This window comes from Lampetra fluviatilis, chromosome 18 (genome assembly GCF_964198595.1).
Source record: "Lampetra fluviatilis chromosome 18, kcLamFluv1.1, whole genome shotgun sequence".
Taxonomy (NCBI): domain Eukaryota; kingdom Metazoa; phylum Chordata; class Hyperoartia; order Petromyzontiformes; family Petromyzontidae; genus Lampetra; species Lampetra fluviatilis.
This window is the reverse complement of record NC_136292.1, coordinates 6296037-6318417: the sequence shown is the minus strand read 5'-3', so window position 1 is coordinate 6318417 and position 22381 is coordinate 6296037. Positions and strand designations below refer to the sequence as shown.

The 22381-nt window shown below is 50.7% G+C and overlaps 2 protein-coding genes across 2 annotated transcripts in view; one reads left to right on the top strand and one right to left on the bottom strand.

Annotated features, from left to right (window-relative positions):
* CPSF2 (cleavage and polyadenylation specific factor 2) overlaps nucleotides 1-22125 on the bottom strand; it is a 53239-nt gene extending 31114 nt beyond the window's left edge. Inside the window, exon 1 of the mRNA XM_078864424.1 lies at nucleotides 22038-22125. The gene's annotated coding sequence lies outside the window, so the exon portion shown is untranslated. The remainder of the gene's footprint in view (nucleotides 1-22037) is intronic.
* On the top strand, nucleotides 14982-18082 carry LOC144937022 (insulinoma-associated protein 1b-like). Its single transcript, XM_078864263.1, has one exon. The coding sequence runs from the start codon at nucleotides 15602-15604 to the stop codon at nucleotides 17333-17335; it is 1734 nt and encodes a 577-aa protein (XP_078720389.1). The 5' UTR covers nucleotides 14982-15601; the 3' UTR covers nucleotides 17336-18082.
* Nucleotides 22126-22381: the final 256 nt, after the last annotated feature.

Sequence of the window (22381 nt, the reverse complement as noted above, 5' to 3'; positions counted from 1 at the left end):
GTGTTGGTCACCCACCCCACCTACCTGCCTCGTGTGTTGTGCCGGCCTTAATAGGTGCTCGCTAGCAGCACTTGCCCAAGCAGTCTGCATACAGCGACACTGCGTGGTGTGTGTGGTATCTTAACGTGTTCTGTGCCCTCCTCCCGTGAGCCGCTTCATCATGACATGAATATCCGACGCGATGCGCGAACACCATTCATCGGGAAGATAAAGACGGTCCTACAACAGCGCTCTCCCCCCCTTCTCCTCCACCAACCCCACCTCCTCCATCCAACCCGTGCATCGTTCGCCTTCCTTTCCGGTCTTAAAATAGGTGCTCGCTAACAGGCGCGTGTCCCGACGGCCTGCCAAGCTCAAGGGAGGATATTCTTTGTCTTGGCGGCGTGCGCGCGCGTGTGTGTGTTTGCGCGTTTTCCAGTTTCTCTGTATAAATATTTAAACACATCTATACAGTACATACATCTCATATGTTATCCGCCGTGTACACCAATTCCTCCCCTCCCCGCCTCTTTGTTTATTGCGCACATCGGTCGTGCACCAGGTGAGAGGCTATACCACTTGGCCGCAGGTGCAGTTAAAATAAAACACACCACACACACACACACGTGCATGCATACCTTGGGGGTGGGGTGTCAATATTTTCCGGAGCTCAGCCTCCGGACAGCTCCACATATGTATTTTTATTTTCAAATAATATCCACCCCTTACCGCGTGATAATTCGAATCAATCGCCGGTTATTTTACTGTGCTATCAAGGACCATTATCCGAAACGTCGCCTGTTTTATATATGTTTTCCTTCTAAGAGAGTGTTATTTATGAGTGTGTTGAGTTATTTGTTACGTGTATTTGGGAACCACTGCCAATGCAGTATAGCCAAATATATATTGTTTCTAAATTCAACATTGTGGTGAGTTTAGCGGCCTCCAGTGCTTGTAGATGGCCACGTGATCCCATCACCTGCAACGCAATACGACTCGAAACTCATCGGTTCCTGCACACGCGCGGTTCTAATGCACGCATCGCTAGGCACGTGTGTACACAAACATCCCTTTTTGCTAATCCACTGCTGGATGAGAACCTAAACCACGCCCAAGAGGCCGCTACACTGACCAGCGTGGTGAAGTATGTCATCCAGCGTTGGATTGCCCGACAGGGCCGTACGTGAGATGTTAACGCTCTCGAAACGCATCATGGCCAGTGAAGATCGGCAAGAGATCAACTTTCACGCAGACGCACGGAGCCACAATCTTACGGCAAAAGACTTCTTTGAAACCGCAAGCTAACAATGCAAGCGACGGGGCAGGTGGCAAGCAGGCAGACAGGCAGACGAGAGGCATGCATAGCTCCCAGGTCTATAGAGCACACACACAAGACAAAGATCACCCGTGTAGCCTTCAGCAGACTTTTTGGGGCAAGTGCTTGCTGGCTGTTAGCGAGTTGCAATTGCGAAGGTTGGCACGGCACACGAGGAGGTGGGTGGCCAGCACCACGCCCGGCCGCCTTTGTCTCCCCAGTGGCGATGATTGTACACACCGCACCAGGTACTCATTTAAAGCTGAGTCCACCTATAGCGTGCAAAGACAAAGAGCCTCCGTATAGCCTTAGCAGACTGTTGGGCAAGTGCCTACACACACTCGTTTACCCTCAGCACAGGCAAAATTGTATCCTTGGGCTGTTGTGTGTGTGTGCCTTGCCTGAAACTAACGTTTCAACAACAAAACATATACAACTCAACACATGTGTCAATAAAGCTGTCGCCTTCAAAGAAAACATATAATCGGCGACGTTTCGGGCAATAGTCCTCCTCCATAACAGACAACTGAGACATTTTCTGAAACGTAAATAATATATCATGTTCCTTTTAGTACGATGTTATCCAAAGCCAAATAGTTTACTAAATATACCTAAACAACAACAACAAAACACCTTACGTAATTCAACACGCGACAGGACATGTAAATACACAACTACGAAACGTGCTCAAACGCGCTTTTCGAGACGCCTGTAAGAGTGGCGATATGTTGTGGACGTTTTGTGAGAACGTAAAACTGCGAGGGCCACAACGCCACTCGGAGTCGGCGGGACTTTGTCTGGCTCAGGGAGCCGCATGATGCGGGCTCTTTAAGCGCATCAGTGGCGGCTCTTGAAATTCGAAATAAAAATGTCTCTTATTCTTATCTTGGTGGCCGATCCCCTGACCATAGAAGTGCAGTTCACCATGGGAGTCCAGTTCACCATGGAAGTGAAGTTCACCATGGAAGTACAGTTCACCATGGGAGTCCAGTTCACCATAGGAGTCCAGTTTACCATGGAAGTGCAGTTCACCATGGAAGTACAGTTCACCATGGGAGTCCAGTTTACCATGGAAGTGCAGTTCACCATGGAAGTATAGTTCACCATGGGAGTCCAGTTCACCATAGGAGTCCAGTTTACCATGGAAGTGCAGTTCACCATGGAAGTACAGTTCACCATGGGAGTCCAGTTTACCATGGGAGTCCAGTTCACCATGGAAGTGCAGTTCACCATGGGAGTCCAGTTTACCATGGGAGTCCAGTTCACCATGGGAGTCCAATTCACCATGGAAGTGCAGTTCACCATGGGAGTCCAGTTTACCATGGAAGTGCAGTTCACCATGGAAGTACAGTTCACCATGGGAGTCCAGTTCACCATGGAAGTGCAGTTCACCATGGAAGTACAGTTCACCATGGGAGTCCAGTTTACCATGGGAGTCCAGTTCACCATGGAAGTGCAGTTCACCATGGGAGTCCAGTTTACCATGGAAGTGCAGTTCACCATGGAAGTACAGTTCACCATGGGAGGCCAGTTCACCATGGGAGTCCAGTTTACCATGGGAGTCCAGTTCACCATGGGAGTCCAGTTCACCATGGGAGTCCAGTTCACCATGGACAGGGGTCGCCAACCTGCGGCTCTGGAACTGCATGCGGCTCATGAAGGACCGTTTCGTGACATTTATTAAGGACCACCATCTCGTATTCACCACAGTGAATTGTGGCTCTTGAAATCTTGAGTTTTTTTTTACCGAATTCGAAAAAAAAATGCCGCTTCTTGTTGTTTTGGTTGCCAACCCCTCGTCTGGCTCAATGTCCGCGGGGCCCACGTGCGTGCCACCCCTCTGCCAACCGGGCAACGAGATGCGCTCAAACATATACAAAGCACATCTCAATACGGCCATACAATTACGTCTCTTATATATTAAATATATTATTCCTAAAAACAAAACTCAACACATTCATTGTCAATAGCACTGCCCTCAAAGGCAATGCAATACTGGATATACTCGGTGACGTCTCAGGCAATGGACCTTCTTCATAGCACATATGTGCCGGTTGCACTTATACACCACTGCCAAAGCAGTATCACGCAAATTGTTGAGTTGAATTATGTTATCGATAATGTATGGCCCTTGATCAATCCACTGCTGGACGAACAACGTCGCAAGCGGTGTCAATCGTAGAGGTTGTTTGACCATACTTCACCACGCTGTATCGTGAGGATTGGTCAAGACAGAGGATGGAGGTGGGGTATGGGGGGGGGGGGAGATGTCCATAATCGGTTCAGATATTACTCTCCCGATATCAGCCGCGGTCAGGAATCGAACTCTGGTGGGCTGAGTTCGTAGTGCAGTGCGCTAACCATTGCACCACCGCTCCACTCAGTTCTAACTACGACTGCTCAAAATGTTGAGAACAATAAAACCATCTGTTATACCTCGAGAAACCGCACGTGCCTTTAATTGTGAGTTCATAGTCCCGTGATTTGTGGAGAGTACTATATTTAAAAAAAAAATTCGCGTGGACTTGCTCATTTCAGAATCACAATATTTAATATGCTGGACAAATCTGATGAGCTATCACGCTCTTTCTGTTTACAGATGTCCAGTAACAGTGAACTATGCATATCCCATAGTGCAGTGTGTATCTCTCATAGTGAACTGTGTATCTCCCATAGTGAACTGTGTATCTCCCATAGTGAACTGTGTATCTCCCATAGTGAACTGTGTATCTCTCATAGTGAACTGTGTATCTCTCATAGTGAACTGTGTATCTCTCATAGTGAACTGTGTATCTCTCATAGTGAACTGTGTATCTCTCATAGTGCACTGTGTATCTCTCATAGTGAACTGTGTATCTCTCATAGTGAACTGTGTATCTCCCATAGTGAACTGTGTATCTCCCATAGTGAACTGTGTATCTCTCATAGTGAACTGTGTATCTCTCATAGTGCACTGTGTATCTCTCATAGTGAACTGTGTATCTCTCATAGTGAACTGTGTATCTCCCATAGTGAACTGTGTATCTCTCATAGTGAACTGTGTATCTCTCATAGTGAACTGTGTATCTCTCATAGTGCACTGTGTATCTCCCATAGTGAACTGTGTATCTCTCATAGTGCACTGTGTATCTCTCATAGTGCACTGTGTATCTCCCATAGTGAACTGTGTATCTCCCATAGTGAACTGTGTATCTCCCATAGTGAACTGTGTATCTCTCATAGTGAACTGTGTATCTCTCATAGTGAACTGTGTATCTCTCATAGTGAACTGTGTATCTCCCATAGTGAACTGTGTATCTCTCATAGTGAACTGTGTATCTCTCATAGTGAACTGTGTATCTCTCATAGTGCACTGTGTATCTCTCATAGTGAACTGTGTATCTCTCATAGTGAACTGTGTATCTCTCATAGTGCACTGTGTATCTCTCATAGTGCACTGTGTATCTCTCATAGTGAACTGTGTATCTCCCGTAGTGCACTGTGTATCTCTCATAGTGCACTGTGTATCTCTCATAGTGAACTGTGTATCTCTCATAGTGAACTGTGTATCTCTCATAGTGAACTGTGTATCTCTCATAGTGAACTGTGTATCTCTCATAGTGAACTGTGTATCTCTCATAGTGAACTGTGTATCTCTCATAGTGCACTGTGTATCTCTCATAGTGCACTGTGTATCTCTCATAGTGAACTGTGTATCTCTCATAGTGAACTGTGTATCTCCCATAGTGAACTGTGTATCTCTCATAGTGAACTGTGTATCTCTCATAGTGCACTGTGTATCTCTCATAGTGCACTGTGTATCTCTCATAGTGAACTGTGTATCTCCCGTAGTGCACTGTGTATCTCTCATAGTGCACTGTGTATCTCTCATAGTGAACTGTGTATCTCTCATAGTGAACTGTGTATCTCTCATAGTGAACTGTGTATCTCCCATAGTGCACTGTGTATCTCCCATAGTGAACTGTGTATCTCTCATAGTGAACTGTGTATCTCCCATAGTGCACTGTGTATCTCACATAGTGAACTGTGTATCTCTCATAGTGCACTGTGTATCTCTCATAGTGAACTGTGTATCTCTCATAGTGAACTGTGTATCTCTCATAGTGAACTGTGTATCTCTCATAGTGCACTGTGTATCTCACATAGTGAACTGTGTATCTCACATAGTGAACTGTGTATCTCCCATAGTGAACTGTGTATCTCCCATAGTGCACTGTGCATCTCTCATAGTGAACTGTGTATCTCTCATAGTGAACTGTGTATCTCTCATAGTGAACTGTGCATCTCCCATAGTGAACTGTGTATCTCTCATAGTGAACTGTGTATCTCACATAGTGCACTGTGTATCTCTCATAGTGAACTGTGTATCTCTCATAGTGCACTGTGCATCTCCCATAGTGCACTGTGTATCTCCCATAGTGCACTGTGTATCTCCCATAGTGCACTGTGCATCTCCCATAGTGCACTGTGTATCTCCCGTAGTGCACTGTGTATCTCTCATAGTGAACTGTGTATCTCACATAGTGCACTGTGTATCTCTCATAGTGAACTGTGTATCTCCCATAGTGCACTGTGTATCTCTCATAGTGAACTGTGTATCTCTCATAGTGCACTGTGTATCTCTCATAGTGAACTGTGTATCTCCCATAGTGCACTGTGTATCTCTCATAGTGAACTGTGTATCTCACATAGTGCACTGTGTATCTCTCATAGTGAACTGTGTATCTCTCATAGTGCACTGTGCATCTCACATAGTGCACTGTGTATCTCCCATAGTGCACTGTGTATCTCCCATAGTGCACTGTGCATCTCCCATAGTGCACTGTGTATCTCCCATAGTGAACTGTGTATCTCTCATAGTGAACTGTGTATCTCACATAGTGCACTGTGTATCTCTCATAGTGAACTGTGTATCTCCCATAGTGCACTGTGTGTCTCCCATAGTGCACTGTGTATCTCCCATAGTGCACTGTGTATCTCCCATAGTGCACTGTGTATCTCCCATAGTGCACTGTGTATCTCCCATAGTGCACTGTATATCTCCCATAGTGCACTGTGTATCTCCCATAGTGCACTGTGTATCTCCCATAGTGCACTGTGTATCTCTCGTAGTGCGTCGAGTCCCTCTCAATCCAATATCTGTCGCTCCTGTGCAGCAGAAACACGATCCGCAGCCAAGACACAAAACAAGGCCAGAGGCTACCACTATGACTACCCCCCTCGCACCCCGCCCCAGCATTTATACACACACACCCCGACCACTCATCCCACCCCTCCATCCAGAAGCCACACACAAAGACAAAGATCCCCTGTGTAGCCAGCCCGATAGACTGTTGGCGTGAGTGGTGTTAGCGATCACCTATTAAGGCCAAAACGAGGGGGGGGGGGTAGCCCTCACCACGCCCGGCCGTCTTTGCCTCCCCATCGCTGATATATTGTTTTTACACAGCTCAACAGATACTAATTTAGGGCTGAGTTGACCTATAGCAGAGGCCCGGCACCGGTTCAAATAATCATCACCACTGGTTTTATCCGTGGCCGGGAGTCGAACTTCGGGCCGGCTTAGTTTGTAGCGCAGTGCGCTAACCACTGGGCCACCGCTCAATCCACACCCACACATCAACCCAGCCACCATCACTCCCTACCCCGAGCATTCACGCGCGCGCACACACACACACGCTTACACACACACACAGCCCTCCTAGCACCCACCCCATCCACGAATCCACCCCCAAGGCACACAAAGGAGGCCAAAGGGACACTCATTGTGTGGAGCCCGCGTGCCGGGCGCGTGCCGCCCAGACCCCCCCCCTCACCCACCACTCCAACCCCCCTCCCATCCTCCACCCAACTCAGCTTGGCCTCGTGGCTTCGTGCCGCCACGAGCCGGGGGATAAACCCAGGCTTGACACCACGACTCCCCCCCCCCCTTCATCAAGACCCCCCCCCCCAACACACCCCCACACCCCTCCCCCCAAACCCCCCTCCCCCCAAGCCGCATATGCGTACCGCACGCATATGCGGCGGTCTCCTATCCACACGCGCGCGCACAGACAAACACACACACGCGCGCGCGCGCACCCACCCATAACTAAGCATGCACCCACATCTCCACGCACTCCAACGTCTCAACCGCACACACGCGCACACACCTTAAATATATATACACACACACGCGTCCTCTCGGCAGACGCACACAGACAAAGATCCCCGGTAAAGCCTCAACAGACTGTCGGGGCAAGTGCTGTTAGGGGGCACCTATGAAGGCTGGAACGGTACACGAGGGCGTGAGTGGGCAACACCACGCCCGGCCGCCTTTGTCTCCCCGGTAGTGATGCTTACAACGTCGGTGAAGCCCAGAACCGGCTCAGATAATCGTCACTGGTATTGACCGTGAGCGGTAAATCGAACTCAAATCGCCAGGGTTCGTAGGGCTGTGCGCTAACTATTGCGCCACCGCTCCCCACTACAAATAAAAAGATCTCCCGTATAGCCTGAACGGACGGTTGGGCCAAGTGCTGTTAGCGAGCACCAATGAAGACCGGCACGATACACGAAGGGGTGGGTGACCAACACCACGCCCGGCCGCCTTTGTCTCCCGAGTGGCGATATTTACCCACCGCACCAGGTACTCATTTGAGGTCGAGTCGACCTAGGGGAGGCCCATGACCAGTTCAGATAATCGTCACCGGCGTTGGCCGTGAGCGGGAATCGAACTCGGGTCGCCAGGTCCGTAGCGCAGCGTAGCGCTAACCGCTACACCACCGCTCCCCACTATTTTTACGCACACACACACATACATGCAAACACACACGCACGCGCGCGCACACACACGCAAACACCACTCGTCCCCTCCGCGCCAATCACACTCGCACCTGCCCAGATGATACCTTACAACTTCCAAAGCGAGAACGCTCGCCCGACCACCCCCGTCTCCTGTTCTACACCCTTTGTATTTACACACGCGCGCGCGCACGCGCGCGCGTGTGTGCGCTCGCGCGTGTCCGTGCGCGCGCACGGTCGCGTGGGGAGCGGTGGCGCAACGGTTAGCGCTACGAGACCGGGCCTCCCGCGCGGGGATGCTGAGTTCGATTCCCGTTCACGGTCGACAGCAGGAGCGAATATCTGAAAGGGGTCCTGGGCTCACCCCGAGGTCGACTCGGGCTTAAAGGAGCGGCCTGGTGCGCTGTGTGTAACCATCCGCGCTGGGAGAGACGAAAAGTTGATCGCGTTGTTCTGCTCCGACCCGAATAGGTGCTCGCTAATAGCACGTGTCCCCGACAGCCTGAACAGTCTGTACGGGGAATATTTGTCTTTGCCTGGACAGATTCACGTCGCTCTATGCGGGGTCAATGTCGCACCGTATTTGCGGCTAACCGATTTCGACCCACAATTCGCTGTATGCGGTTTGAATGAACTCAAATGCGACTATGCGGTCAGACGTGGGACAACAGTGTTTGTGTGTGTACGGTGTGTACTCTGTGTGTACGGTGTGTACTGCGTGTGTACTGTGCGTGTGTGTACGGTGTGCGTACTATGTGTACTATGTTTACTGTGTGTGTACTGTGTATGTACTGTGTGTGTACTGTGTGACCCGACACAGTTGGGAAGGTTTATCGCGTGAACAGGACGCGCCAATTGGTGACTATTAATCAGCACCACCGACGTGTTGGAAAGCAAACCCACGACGCTTACAATTAGAGTTCACGACGTTTCGCTGGTGATTACAACAGCCAGCATCATCATCATCATCAGGAAAGCGCCCGATGATGCCCGTTGCAATAACTGGTGGCAGAAAGCGAAGTGTTAACATTCACATCGTTTTCGCCCCAACCAACCAAAAAAAAAATAGGACGCAACGCAAACACACAACTTGAACCGCGCGTTCCCTGTTTGGCAACAGGTGCTGTTACTACGCCAGGTGGTGCGCTGCGAGCTCCTAAAATTCCGAACGGAACAAGTTTTATCTTTCGATTTAAAATTATTTTATTATATAATTTTATTATTTTATTTAATTATATTATATTATTATCTTTTATTTTTATTATTTTATTATTTCCATTCTACGTGACTTTACCGAAAGAACCAAGAAGAGGAACTTGTTTTGTTTATTTCATTTCACTCTCTCTCTGTGTGTGAACTATTGTTGACAATTTTTATTTTACCAGGTAAGGCTCAACTGAGCAATGAGGCTCTTTTTCAGAAGCGATCAGTCCTTCACAAATGATAACTCAACGTAAGTGGCTTACCGTGTTTGAAAATTTTTTCGGGCAAATGCTCTGAGCGCACGTTGATTCTAAATGCGAAGTGACATAAAAATAAATACGGAGGATAAAAATCCACGCAAAACTACAAATACACAACAGTCGTCAGGGTCGGAATCGACCTGCAAGAACGCACGACCTCCTTGCGATACAGTCGAGGCAGATACACGCGCTCGCCACCCTTAGCGCCCCATTGCGTACTTCGCCGAAGTCGAGAGCACATTTAGAATGTGATAAGAAAAGAAGAATAAGAAGCTGAAGAAAGAAGAAGCAGGAGAAGGATGATAACGAAGAATAAGAAGACGGAACAACGTCTGGACAAGAATGGCAGACGGGATATAAACAAGAACCCACGTGGCCTCTTCTTTGTGACGTCGATCTCGAGACGGCGCGAGCGCGGCCCGGCGAGTTTCGCGCTTTTGGCAGCGCGAGGCAGCATCATGGCAACAGCCCTGGCCAATCACCATCCACAGGTCACTCCCAGCAGCACTGGGACCTTCAATCAACTTGGAGGGGGAACGGGGGAGGGGGGGGGCAATGTAGAAGGGGGAGGGGGATCTTGGGGGTTGGCATGTAATTAATTGGGTTTCTCACGCCATTGCTGGCAAAGAAAAGAGGGCCTCAAATAGAGTGTTGTTCTAGAGAACGCCTCTAGAACTCGAGGGAGTACTTGGTCTACTCCTCCACAGAGAGTGGAGGGAACGGGCACGTTTTCACCAAGTCGGCAGATGTTAAAGACGGACATCGACTATTGTGCGGTTTATTTTGTTTGCTTCAACGTTAAGTTTACCCCACTGATTGACAATGACCGTCGCCCTTACTGCCTTGTCAACGGGTCGATTGGATATCGTGAGAGGGACGGCCGCGCGTCTTACGAACGAGAGTGTTTAATGTGCGCGCGCTCTCGTGATCAAGCCACACGGAATGCGCCCCATCTCAACAGATCTCGGAGGCTAAGCAAGTTTGAGCCTGGGCAGTGCTTGACTGAGCGGCCGCCATGCATGAAACAGGTGCTATAGAGTTCGGGGCTACGTGGTGGGTAGCAGAAGGTAGTGCAGCACCGAACTATTGATAAAAAAAATCCATTGTTGTATTGTACTTTCCATGCTCCCACGTCTATGGCCCCAAACTTCATCACTGACCAACGCGGTCTGCGGTGCAGGTTGATGATGATAACTTAACCCCCCGTGACCCGTACGGCGTGGACAGACGCTCATCCAGCAGTGGATAGAACACAAGGGATGCTCAGTTACAATGCGCAAATGATTCATTCAAATAAATTAATAAAACATTCCACAACCTTGACTCGTTTGTGTTGGTAGTTATCACCAATTGCTCAACTGCGATTTTGCGTAGAAATCATTGCCCCTGACTGGCAGACTAAAATGCCCGGTTTGCAGACCACCTCCGGTTAGCACGGCTGGCTGCGTACGGTGCGAAAGAAGTTCAACATGCATGCATACATACATGTGCCGCACAGGGAGAGCTGCTACTGGAGGGTGCCACTTCAAATGTGTTGAGATGCAAGTGCTGTTAGCTAGCACCTATGAAGGCCGGCACGGCACACGAGGGGGTGGGTGGCCAGCACCACGCCCAACCGCCGTTGTCTGCCTAGTGGCGATGTTTACACACCGCACCATGTACTCATTTGAGGCTGAGTCGATCTAGGGAAGGCCCAGGACCGGTTCAGATAATCGTCACTGGCGTTGGCCCTGAGCGGGAATCGAATTCGGGACGCCGGGTTATTAGCGCAGAGCGCTATCCGCTACACTACGGCTCCCCACACGCATGCATGCAGGCACACACACACACACACACGTGTACACACACACGCACGTCCACACACACACACACACGTGTACACACACACACACGTGTACACACACACACGCATGCACACACGAACTAATTGGTGAAGTCCCCACCCCCCAACCCCCTCTCAATTATGCTACCTCTGTCTGACACGTGGCCTATCACGAAACACTGCCAGGGTAAATTTGCGGAAATTATTGTCGGGGTGTTAATTTGATTGTTTCCCTTAGATACCGCTGTAAGTAATTGTTTAATAAAGTGAATTTGCATGAGAATGTTAGAGCAACTATCAATCACGACACTGATATTGGTCAAATGTTATTGTTTGTCATTCCCCCCCTCGCACCACCAAGATGGATTTATCTACATATTATGGATGTGTTGCTTAATTGGGGTTGTTAATCATGTACGCATTGTCCAATAGTAGATAAAGGCGCAGCCTTGCAATTGCTTGCTCACGCCACCGCTTGCGAACAGACCTCCGCTAGAGGGATAGCTCTGTCTCTCTCGAAAGAGAGAGCCCCCCGCCCCCCGGCCTCTACAGGGTATTTGGCCTACTCATCCACGCTGGGTAACGTTGTGCTTCAACCAACACTCATGCCAATGATTTAACCTGGGATGGGGGAAGACTCCGTGAGTCTCAAATCCCTCGAGTTCTGGAGGGTTCCCTGCCTTGGGATGTTTTGCTGATCCGATCAATGAGCAATCGGCTCTCCCACTGTCAGATTAGGTCCGCACAGAAGTCTCTCGGCTCGCAGTGATTGACATCACACTCAGAACGTACGCACGCACGCACGATCGCGTTCTAGAAGCCAGCGTTGTGTTTATATTTTGTGCTATTGCTCCACGAAGCACCCACCGCCACCGCCTCCGCGGCATAATGCGTTGACAATCGTCGAATCGATAAAAACAGAACAAGCCGAACCAAGCCCTCTTCGCCGAACCTCCGGCTCGTGTGTTAGCACGTGTTCTTTCCGTGCAGGTTGCACAACAATGGGGGGGGGCTTTTATTTTTTGGTGGGTAGGGGAGGGGGGAAGCGCTAATAATGTGTCTCTTTCTTTCTTTATTGCACAAAGCTAAAAGGCGCCGTGCATCATTCATAATTTCTTGCCACAATGCGAGTCTCGCGCGTAATGAAACGTTGCCAAGTTGGAATCGAACTGTCTGCCCGGACAAATAACGAGTTTGATTATTTCGAGGGGGTGGGGTGGGGGTGCAACAATGCCGGCCGGTTTATTCAAACAAAAAAATGGTAAACCGTGCCTCGAAAGACGCGCCATGATGATTTGTTTCACTCACTCCTTTGTCCACTCTGATTAAAAACCACGGATTAAAAAAAAAATGTTTTATTCAAAAGTAAATTCCTGCCGTGTTCGTCTCCTGTTTACAACCCTCAGCCGGTGGTGTGAAATTCCACATTCCCATGGCGGGTGGTCGGTCGGTGGGTGGGTAGGGGGGTGGGCGAGTTGACGCAAGACCTAACCGCTGTTGGCTTACACACAAAGTGGTACTTGTTTTATTGACCCCGGAGGGATGATGGGCTGAGTCGACCCCTCTCCCCTCCTCCATCACCACTCACACCCCTACCCTGCCTATCCCACCCCCTCGCAACCTTTTAATTGGCCATCAGCTCGCTCTACGGCTGGGCCACCTGGCCAGGTTTTTACGATTTTTGAACTCGAATGAAAAAAAAATCATCCTCTTTGTACGTACGTGTGTGTGTATGTATGTATATATGTATATTATACAAAGATATGTGTGAGTGTGTATGTATGTGTACGCAATATATATGGGGAGGGGTAGTGTAGCGGTTAGCGCGCTGTGCTCCGAAGAAGACGACCCGCTCATGATTCTCGCTCGTGGTCACCAACACCAATGACGGTTATCTGAACTGGTCCTGTGCATCCCCTAGATTGACTCAGCCTCAAATTACTGAGGTGTGTAAACATCGCCACTGGGAAGACAAAGGCGGTCGGGCGTGGTGTTGGCCACCCACGCGGCCTTCATAGGTGCTCGCAAACAGCACTTGCCCCAACAGTCTGCGAAGGCTGTATACGGGGGCATCTTTGTCTTTGTCTTTGCTGCACATCCTCGAGCAATAATTCCAGGTGGAAAATCCAGAATCGGTGAACGTTCAAAACAAATAATAAAAAATAGCAGCAGCGTCAAGTAAATATTGACACTCGAGAAGTGGAGAACACTAAGAGGCCATGACGCCGATGTTATTACATAAATATGGTCGCGTGATTTGTAAAGTCTGCCTCTCGCCCTAGACAATGCATGTTATTTATGGACTAAAGTGCATTCGAGAATAATATGTTGAAAGTTTAACACGTTGGCTTTCGCGATCAATGTTATCCACAATAAAAAAAAAACTGGGAGGCGGGGGGAGTTAGATGGCGTAAATATAAATGTGTCGTTAAACCCGCCACCACCCGACGCAGCAAATGAGTAAGGGGTTGTCACGTAAACAAACCTTAATAAATTGGCTGTGCCGGGTGGTGGCGGATTTAACGACACATTTATATATATACGCGATCGAACCTCCCCGCCCCCCCCCCAAAAAAAACCCCTTTATTACGGATAATATTTTACTCATATATATTTATTAGAAAAGACCTTTTCTCCCCACCCCACCTACGCGAGTCCCAACAACCAGTTGTGTCTCTTTTCCGCGCGCCCTCGGCTCTCCCGACGACGCGGGGCCAAACTTTGTCGCTCGCTCAAGTCGCCGGCGCGCTGAAGAAGAGGCCGTGGCGCCCTGAAAAAGAGGTGGGGCCCTGAAGAAGAGGTGGGCGCTGAAGAAGAGGCGGTGGTGTTCTGCAGAAGAGGTGGTGCCCTGAAGAGGCGGCGCGCGCCGGGGGGGGGGGGGAGGAGACATCTGAGTCGCCCAGCCCAGTGCGCTCGCGCACAAACCCGATCGATGCCGTGAAGTCGTCATTCAAGGACATGCTGTCTCTACACCTATCGGGAATGGTGGTGTTGGTGGTGGCGGTGGCTATACTCGGCATTTGTTCAACACAACGACCATTGAATATTCGCCCCCCATGAGATGAAGAAGAGAGAGAGAGGGGGGGGGAAGCGGAGGGCGACGGGGACTTGGAGGCGGGTGGCAGGGTGAGTGGGGGTGGTGGTGGTGGTCGGGGCATTGAAATTCAAATTCCCTTGCTGCTGGCCTGACCTCATGCATAGTGAGCGCATACTTGAGTCGCGGCAGTTGGCAGCGTTCGGCCCTTCTGCGCTCCTAATAGCCGCCCGCGGGGCACAGACAAAGCGACGACGCGTGGCCGGCGCTCGCTCTCAATGGGGGCCGCACAATGGGAGGCGTGCGCCGCGTGGCAAGGCTGAATTATGGCTCAGAAAACAGCGAGGCTTGTGGGGAGACTGCCCAGGCTTGTGGTGGTGGTGGTGGTGGGGCGGGGGTGCGGGTGGGTGGGTGTGTGGTGTGGGGGGTTTGTCCAGGAGTTAGCGGTGGGGGTGTGTGGGGGGTGGGGTGCTGGTCGAGTCTTGGCCGCGGGTGCACGGGCGAAAGGGATGGGTTGTGGCGTGGTGCCGGGGGCGGGTAGGGAGCGAGGGAGGGAGGAGGGGAGCGATGGATGGGGGATGGATGTATGGAGGGGGTAGGGAGAGGTTGTGGTGGGTGAACGGGCGGGCGGGCGGAGTGGTGGTGGGGGAGTGAATTTGTCGGAAGGCGCTCGCTACATCTGCTCACTCAATTCTCCCGAGATGCGCGGTGCAAGTCCCCATTGGCTGGCGCGGCTCCACTCAGGCGCGACAAAGGAGGGAACAATAGCGGTGGGCGCCGTTAAAAACAGTGAAGAAATGCCCCGGCTCGCATTGCAAAGCACCGCGTCTCGGCCTCCCCCTCCTCGCCCGAGTCACCGCGTCCACAGCGCTGCTCGTTACCTTCCTGCGCCTTAGACCAACAAGAACACCACCACCACAGACATATATTTAGCGGAACAGCGAGAGCGTGCGCGTGTGTTTACTACGACGACTGCTGCTGCTACTGCCGCGAACACGGAACCAAACTTAAGCGGTCGTACTGGTGACGGCTGCTGCTGCTGGCTGTGAGACAATATCGTCGTTGATCCGCGCGCATGTTTTGACACCAAAAAAAAACATTACCGAAGAGACGTTGACAGACCAGTGCCTGCATCCGTAAAATCCCCTCCGGTGGGGCGAAGCGATTTACAAATCCGGCGTCTGCGCTCGCGTGAACTAGAGAGGATGCCTCGCGGCTTCTTGGTGAAACGGAGCAAGCGCTCGGCCGCGAACTCGTACAGAATTCGCGAGCAGGACGACGGGTCGCCCAGCTCCGAGCCGGCGTCGCTCTACGACTCGTCCACCCATCTCCGGCCGGACCGCTCGCCACCGCCGCCGCCTCCTCCTCCTCCTCCTCCACCCCCACACGCCAGCCCGGCTCGCCTCTCGGCCTCCGTGACTCGCCGCGATGCGGGACCCTCGCCGCCGCCGCCGCCGCCTCCTCGGTCGCAGACGCCCACGCCGGAGCGCGAGCGGCCGGTTCAGTTCGGAACTCCCGACTCGGGCTACTCCTCCTACAGCCCCGTGCGGCCTGTGAGCGCCGGAGAGCAAGACAAGCAATTCTTCGGGCGCAGCTTTCACATGCAGGGCTCTCCCGTGGCGGCCGACTCGTTCCATCCGCACCCGCCACCACCACCACCTCCTCCGCTGTTGTCGATATCATCGTCGTCGTCGTCGTCGTCATCCCTGCAGCAGCTGCCTCATCTGGAGAGAGTGTTCCACTCTGTCGCCGCACCGCCGATCGCGGTGAAGTTGGCGCTGTTGGGGGCCGTGCAACCGCCTCTCTCCGCGCCTCCTCCTCCTCCTCCTGCCGCTGTCGCCGTCGCCTCGAAGCGAGCGGGCGGCAAGAGCGCGGCGGCTGAGCGCGGAGACAAGCCGCCTCCCAAGAAGTACAAGACGTCCAAGAAGCTGAGCTTCAAGGAGGAGGTGCTCACGTCGCCCGTGCTCGGCCTGCGCATCAAAGAGGAGCCCGTGGAGCCCAAGCCCCGGCAGGTGGTCGACGGCGCCAGACCGCTGGCCGAGTTCATCTGCCAACTGTGCAAGGAAGAGTACCTCGACCCCCTGTCGCTGGCGCAGCACAAGTGCTCGCGCATCATCAAGGTCGAGTACCGCTGCCCCGAGTGCGACAAGGTGTTCAGCTGCCCGGCCAACTTGGCCTCGCACCGGCGGTGGCACAAGCCGCGATCTGTCGCAGCCGCCGCCGCCGCGGGCGCCGGCGCGGGCACAGACGCCGGACAGCACAAGGCAAGGGCGGAGGACGAATCCAAGGCGACAGGCGAGCACCAGCAGCAGCAGCAGGGCTGCGAGGGTGAGACGCAGCACGAGCAGCGGTCGGTACCCTCTAACGCTGTGCCGGACGAAGGGCAGTTCGAGTGTGATCAGTGCTCCAAGCGTTTCCGTCGCAAGGCGTCCCTGCAGAAGCACTTAGCCGTGCACCAGCCCGTTCAGCACCTTGGAGAGCGCGCCTTCGTCGAATCCACGCAACAGCAGCAGCAGCAGAAGCAGCATTATCAGCAGCAACAGCAGCAGCAACAACAGCAACAGCAACATCAGCAGCAGCAACAGCAGCAGCAGCAACAGCACGCTCGGCCGTGGCTCCATCAGCAACAGCAGCATCACCATCACCACCAAGCGCCCGATGCCAGCGCCACGGCTCGCCGTTTCATGGAGGCACGAGAGGCGGCTCTGCAGGCGAGTGGAGGAGACCCCTACCTCATCGGGGAGCGGATAGCGGCCAAGGCGGCGGCCGTGGAGAGATTGATTCGACTGCAGGGAGCGGCCACCGAGGTGTTTCTGTGCAAGTTCTGCGCGCTCACATTCTACAGCTCCCCGGGTCTCACGCGGCACATTAACAAGTGTCACCCGTCCGAAAACCGGCAGGTCATTTTGCTTCAAATGCCCGTTCGGCCGACCTGTTGATGGAGGAGGGTTGAGCACCTTGCAACTCTCTTGACTGTCGCAACTCTCCCATGTCACGATTCGAGAGAGAGAGAGGGAGAGTGAGAGAGAGAGGGAGTCGAGTGAGAGAGTTGAGGTTATTTGCAGGATGTCACACAAAATAGCTTTTGCTGCGCTAAGTCCGAGAGGTGGCTAATTGTTCTTATCGTTGTCTTAAAAAGGGCCTCTCTCGTAACCCCAAGGTTTGTCACTGCTCACTCACAGATAGCCTTGTTTTCTAATAAATAAATAAATGCCATAAATATTAAACAAAAATATATATACCAGAGAAGAAGACACGCGTTAAGTGGTGTGTCATGTTCTGTACGCTTTAACATTTGTAAACATGAAAAAAAATGTCCTTGTTCAAAGGTATCTACAATCGCTTTTTGAAAATAATTATAATCGATTACATTGTTTTTTAAATTAATTGTTTTGTATCATGCGTGTGAATGCATAGCATTTGTTTATATTGTGCGTGTGCTTATTTGTCGGGGTGTCTGATTTGTGTCGCTTCATTCTTCGTTAAATAATATGTGCAACCTAAGTTATGAATTTAAAAAAAAGTTTTATTTATTATTAAATTGCGTTTAAATGTTTTGGATATATTAAGTATACGCTTCATCGTTATTTATTATGTCAAAATTGTAGAACACCTGATCTCTCTGAAGCTTTAGAGCATGTGTCATCCATGCTGCCTTATTCATGTAGTCAATCTTCAAGTGTCTTATATTGTCTCAGATGTATCTTTCGTATTATGGCGACTGTGTATTCGACAATAATACAGCAACAACAATTAAAAAATATTCAAAAGAACTGCTCTTGTCGATTGCAAGTTGTTTGTTGTCTGTTCAATGCGTTGAACTCGAAGGAGGTACTGCTGTGCGTACGTGTGACGGGTCCCACAAATCAGAAACAAACCCCACAAATTACTGACAATACACGACATGGCATGCACACGTACCCACTCACTCACCCACCTACTCACCCGTTCACTCACCCACTCACTTACCCACTCACTTACCCACCAACTCACCCAACCACTCACCCATTCACTCACCAAATGACTCACTCACCCATGCATCCACATTTTATTTCATTGGTGGCATTGTTAAAGAGTAGCTATTGCAGACTGTAATTCGGTATTTTCTCAGTACGGGGGATAACTACAACAATAGCAGCATGTTAAACTAAGTTATGCTGCACTTGTTATGCTGGCGATTAACCATCATACTATACATGATTACAACCAAGTTTTGCTGGCTGACTGGACGGTAATTCCCAAAGGACTTGCGCGCTGCTAGCTTATCAAATTTTGCAACTTTGAAAAAAAGTTATTTCAAACACAAGAAAACAAAATCGAAAAACAAAACCATAAAAAATATAATATCCGTTTTATTTCTCCTTACACATTTAATAGAGATGCTAAACACACACACACACGATAAAAACGTTACACTCCCAATGTAATTTCACAGCCGCCCTGTGCAAGCAGAATGAATGAGCCTGCTATTGTGCCCCCTACTCGTTCCTGTCCACATCGGGCGGTGTGACATCATGGGCTGGAAGTGTTCATTTCTCCAGCCGCGGAGTCTTTGTCACGCGCCTAACGCTTGATGAAGAGAGAGCGATAGAGAGGGAGGGAGCTTGCGAGCATCGAATTCGCGGAGAGGGGCCACGCGGAGCGGGGAGGTGGAGGGAGTGATGGGGGGGTGAGCATTAAATATTTACCCACGAAGAAGTCAACAATTCCCTCGCTCTTGCGTTTCCGGTACCGCCTCGAGCAAGGGTGGCTCCGGTGATAGAAGCGAGAAGAGTGACTGACAAGATCCACTTTCAGGTCGGCCCACCGGAAGTCTGCAGGGACACCAAATCCCTCCGTTGCACTCACGATTGTCTCGCCGCTGTTCGTAATCATCATCATCAGCAGCAGCACCAGCAGCAGCATCAGCAGCAGCATCAGCAGCAGGGAAAGTTGTAAACCCAGGCCAGTGCGTCGGAAGTAAAAGTTACGGTGCTCAGACTTAGTTTAGCTCCTAAACACAAATGTGGTTATATACTCTTAGTTCGTTCGGTAAAGTCACGTAGGTAAAACATTCAATTACAATTAATAAAAATAGAATAAAAATCACGACGTTTCGGAGGCAACACACGTCTCCGAAACGTCGTGATTTTTATTTTATTTTTATTAATTTTAATCTATTTTTTTACCTACGTGACTTTACCGAAAGAACTAAGAGTATGAATCATTGCAGTCACGAAAACTTCAAATCTAGAATGTGGTCATATATAAAGTCCGAACCAGAATCTTAATTTTTTTATTCCGGAGAAATCCGATGAGCTTTGAAGCTTTCTTTCCAATCACAGACGTCCAGTTGGGGCTTTTTCAGAAAGTGAAGTCCCACTCAGGGGTTCAGTTCCTCGCTCGAATGGCCATTGAGATGGTGTGCTCGTCTCCTGTGTACAGCCCCCCATTGAGCCAGTGGTGGCAACTCCACAGTCTCAATGGAGGTGAGAGAATCCCTCCATAGGACAACCGCCGCTGTATTCCCCCACACAGCGGTATCTATTTTATCAGTCCCGAAGGATGATGGGCTAAGTCATACCCCCCCCCCCCTCGCCCAGGCGAGCTGCGATGGGTCATCATAACTGCGTGACTGGTGCAACTTCTATGTTCTACAAGGGTGAGACATTAACATTTTGCTCAAATGGATTCAAGTCTAGGGTAATAACTGGAAGAATATAACAACAAAAACTACACTTTACATTATGGGCCTTAAACAAATGCTACGTGGAGCATTAGTAATTTATTTAGTTAGGCGGTTTCACCATGAAGGTCTGCATTTAGTCCATGAGCCCAGACCAAATATTCCGGAGTAGAATCTTAATGTAAACTGGAGAAATCCGATGAGCTATGAAGATCTATTTTCGCAGTTGTCAACTTAACGGTACCACCAAAGGTGGAAAACCTCAAGTGGTTCCGATTTCTCTTTGTGACCAAGAGCAGTGAATTATGCGATTGCCGCTTAAAACGAGTGGGGTTAATCATCGCGTGATTCACTGTTATTAGTCACCACTAAGTGCTATGCTTGCTACCGTCAGTGGTACTAAATTCCTGCTCTGGCCCACGGACTAATTGCCTCGAGACTCGTGACAAAGACTTCACGTATGCGCGATCGCTGTCATCAGTGGGGCAAGTCATTTGCCTCCGGTGGAGTATGGAATAAGTCCTGTACATTAGGGCTGCCACTCGACATTCAAGTTTGTTATTTGCAAGGTCGCGTCCCCTGGATTGTCTTCAATTGCCTTTTCAAGTTGAAGCCACTGCGAGCTTGAAGCCGCTCTCTCTCGACGTTCACTGATTGCTCCACGGAGTTGAGACGTGGATCAAAGTCGATAACACAACAGAGGTTTAGTCGAGAGGCGAGGAGGAGGATGGGATCATGAGCAGCCTGTAAGTGAAACGAGATTCTCACCTGTCGACTATCACACCTCAAGGAATAAACTGATCCCAGGATACTGTTTCTTCACTCTCCCACGTGCACAGTGAGTGGCACCCCCCAATGTGTATTTGTATACGGGGAGCGGTGGTTCAACGGTTAGCGCGCTCCGCTACGAACCCGAAGAGCCGAGTTAGATTCACGCTCACGGCCAACACCAATGACGATTATCTGAATCGGTTATGGGCCTCCACTAGGTCGACTCAGCCTCAAACTACTACCTGGTGCGATGTGGGGAGACAAAGGCGGCCTTGCGTGGTGCTTGCCACCCACCCCTTTCGTGGGCCGTGCCGACCTTCATAAGTGCTGAGCTAACACACTTGTATGTACGTACGTATGTTGACCTTCTTTCGCACCGTACGCAGATAACCGTGATAATCGGAGGCGCGATTAGCACGGTCGGTTAAGGCGATACGGCGGATCTTATAATGTGCACACAAGCTGCACTCACGTAAGGCAGAGTGGTGTTCATAGACAGATCTTCCCCTGAATCGGATATGTTTCCATCAAGATCGTACGACTGTGACGTGTGAAGGAAAGATGTAGAATAATAACACTTAACTGCCTTTAACCACAAATCTGTTCCGAAGGCTAGTTGGTCTAGTTCTCGCGCCCCTCCCCTCTGTGAATGGGCAACAGTCAATCTCCCCTTTGTACTCCAGGGATAGCGCGCTCCAAATCTCCAATATTCGTCTCGTTATATTCCACAAGGAGAGGGAGAGAAAGGAAAACCAAAGCACTTAGAATTGCGTTTTTTTGTTCATGACAGAGAGACCCATCCGTGAATGAAAACACATCCATGTAAAACGAAGCAATCAATTTCGGAAATGTTCGCGAGTTTAGAAGAATCATTTGACGACAACAACTGCAACACCGCGGCGCCCGCGCGTTGTGTAAAACATTCGGAACGAACAATTGAAAGGACATCGCGCCCGTCGACAGCGACGCAACCTCTTGATACGGCTGTCCGTGGCTTGGCCACACGAATGGGAAGGAGGACATTTTGTTTGTGTTGCTCTGCATCGATAGCAGCAGAAGATCGCCCCAAATCAACACACTGAATCGTATTTAAACATGTGTTTAAAAACAGAAATTTGATTATCAGCTGCTGCTAGAGAAATTGTATTCGCCCGGGGGGGGGGGGGGGGGCGAGGGGGGGTGTAAGGAGGGGGCAGATTGCTCACACGTGGTCGCTGCTTGCCGTTGGGGGCGATATCCCGCTCGAGTCACCTACAGAGCTCATTGTAATTAACACAGATGGCCCAGGTCAGAGTGGTCGCTCCTCCGAGACTTCGCTGTTTGTGAACCGACTCCTGTGGCAAAACCGTCAGCACCCCCCCCCACACCCCCGCCGCCGCCCCCCTCCCCAGGGGGGTGGGTGGAGGGGCGAGAGGGGAGTTAGACGTCCTCCCCGGCAATTCAAGCGCACGGGGCGAGGTGCAGTTGCTGCCCAGCAGCCCGCAACCCACGTGCGTGCGTGCGGACACGTTTGCGAAGGACGGGGAGGGGGGGGGCAACAGAGGGCCAC

Coding starts and splice junctions, on each gene's coding strand:
- LOC144937022 (XM_078864263.1), top strand. CDS start 15,602: ATGCCTCGCGGCTTCTTGGTGAAACGGAGCAAGCGCTCGGCCGCGAAC.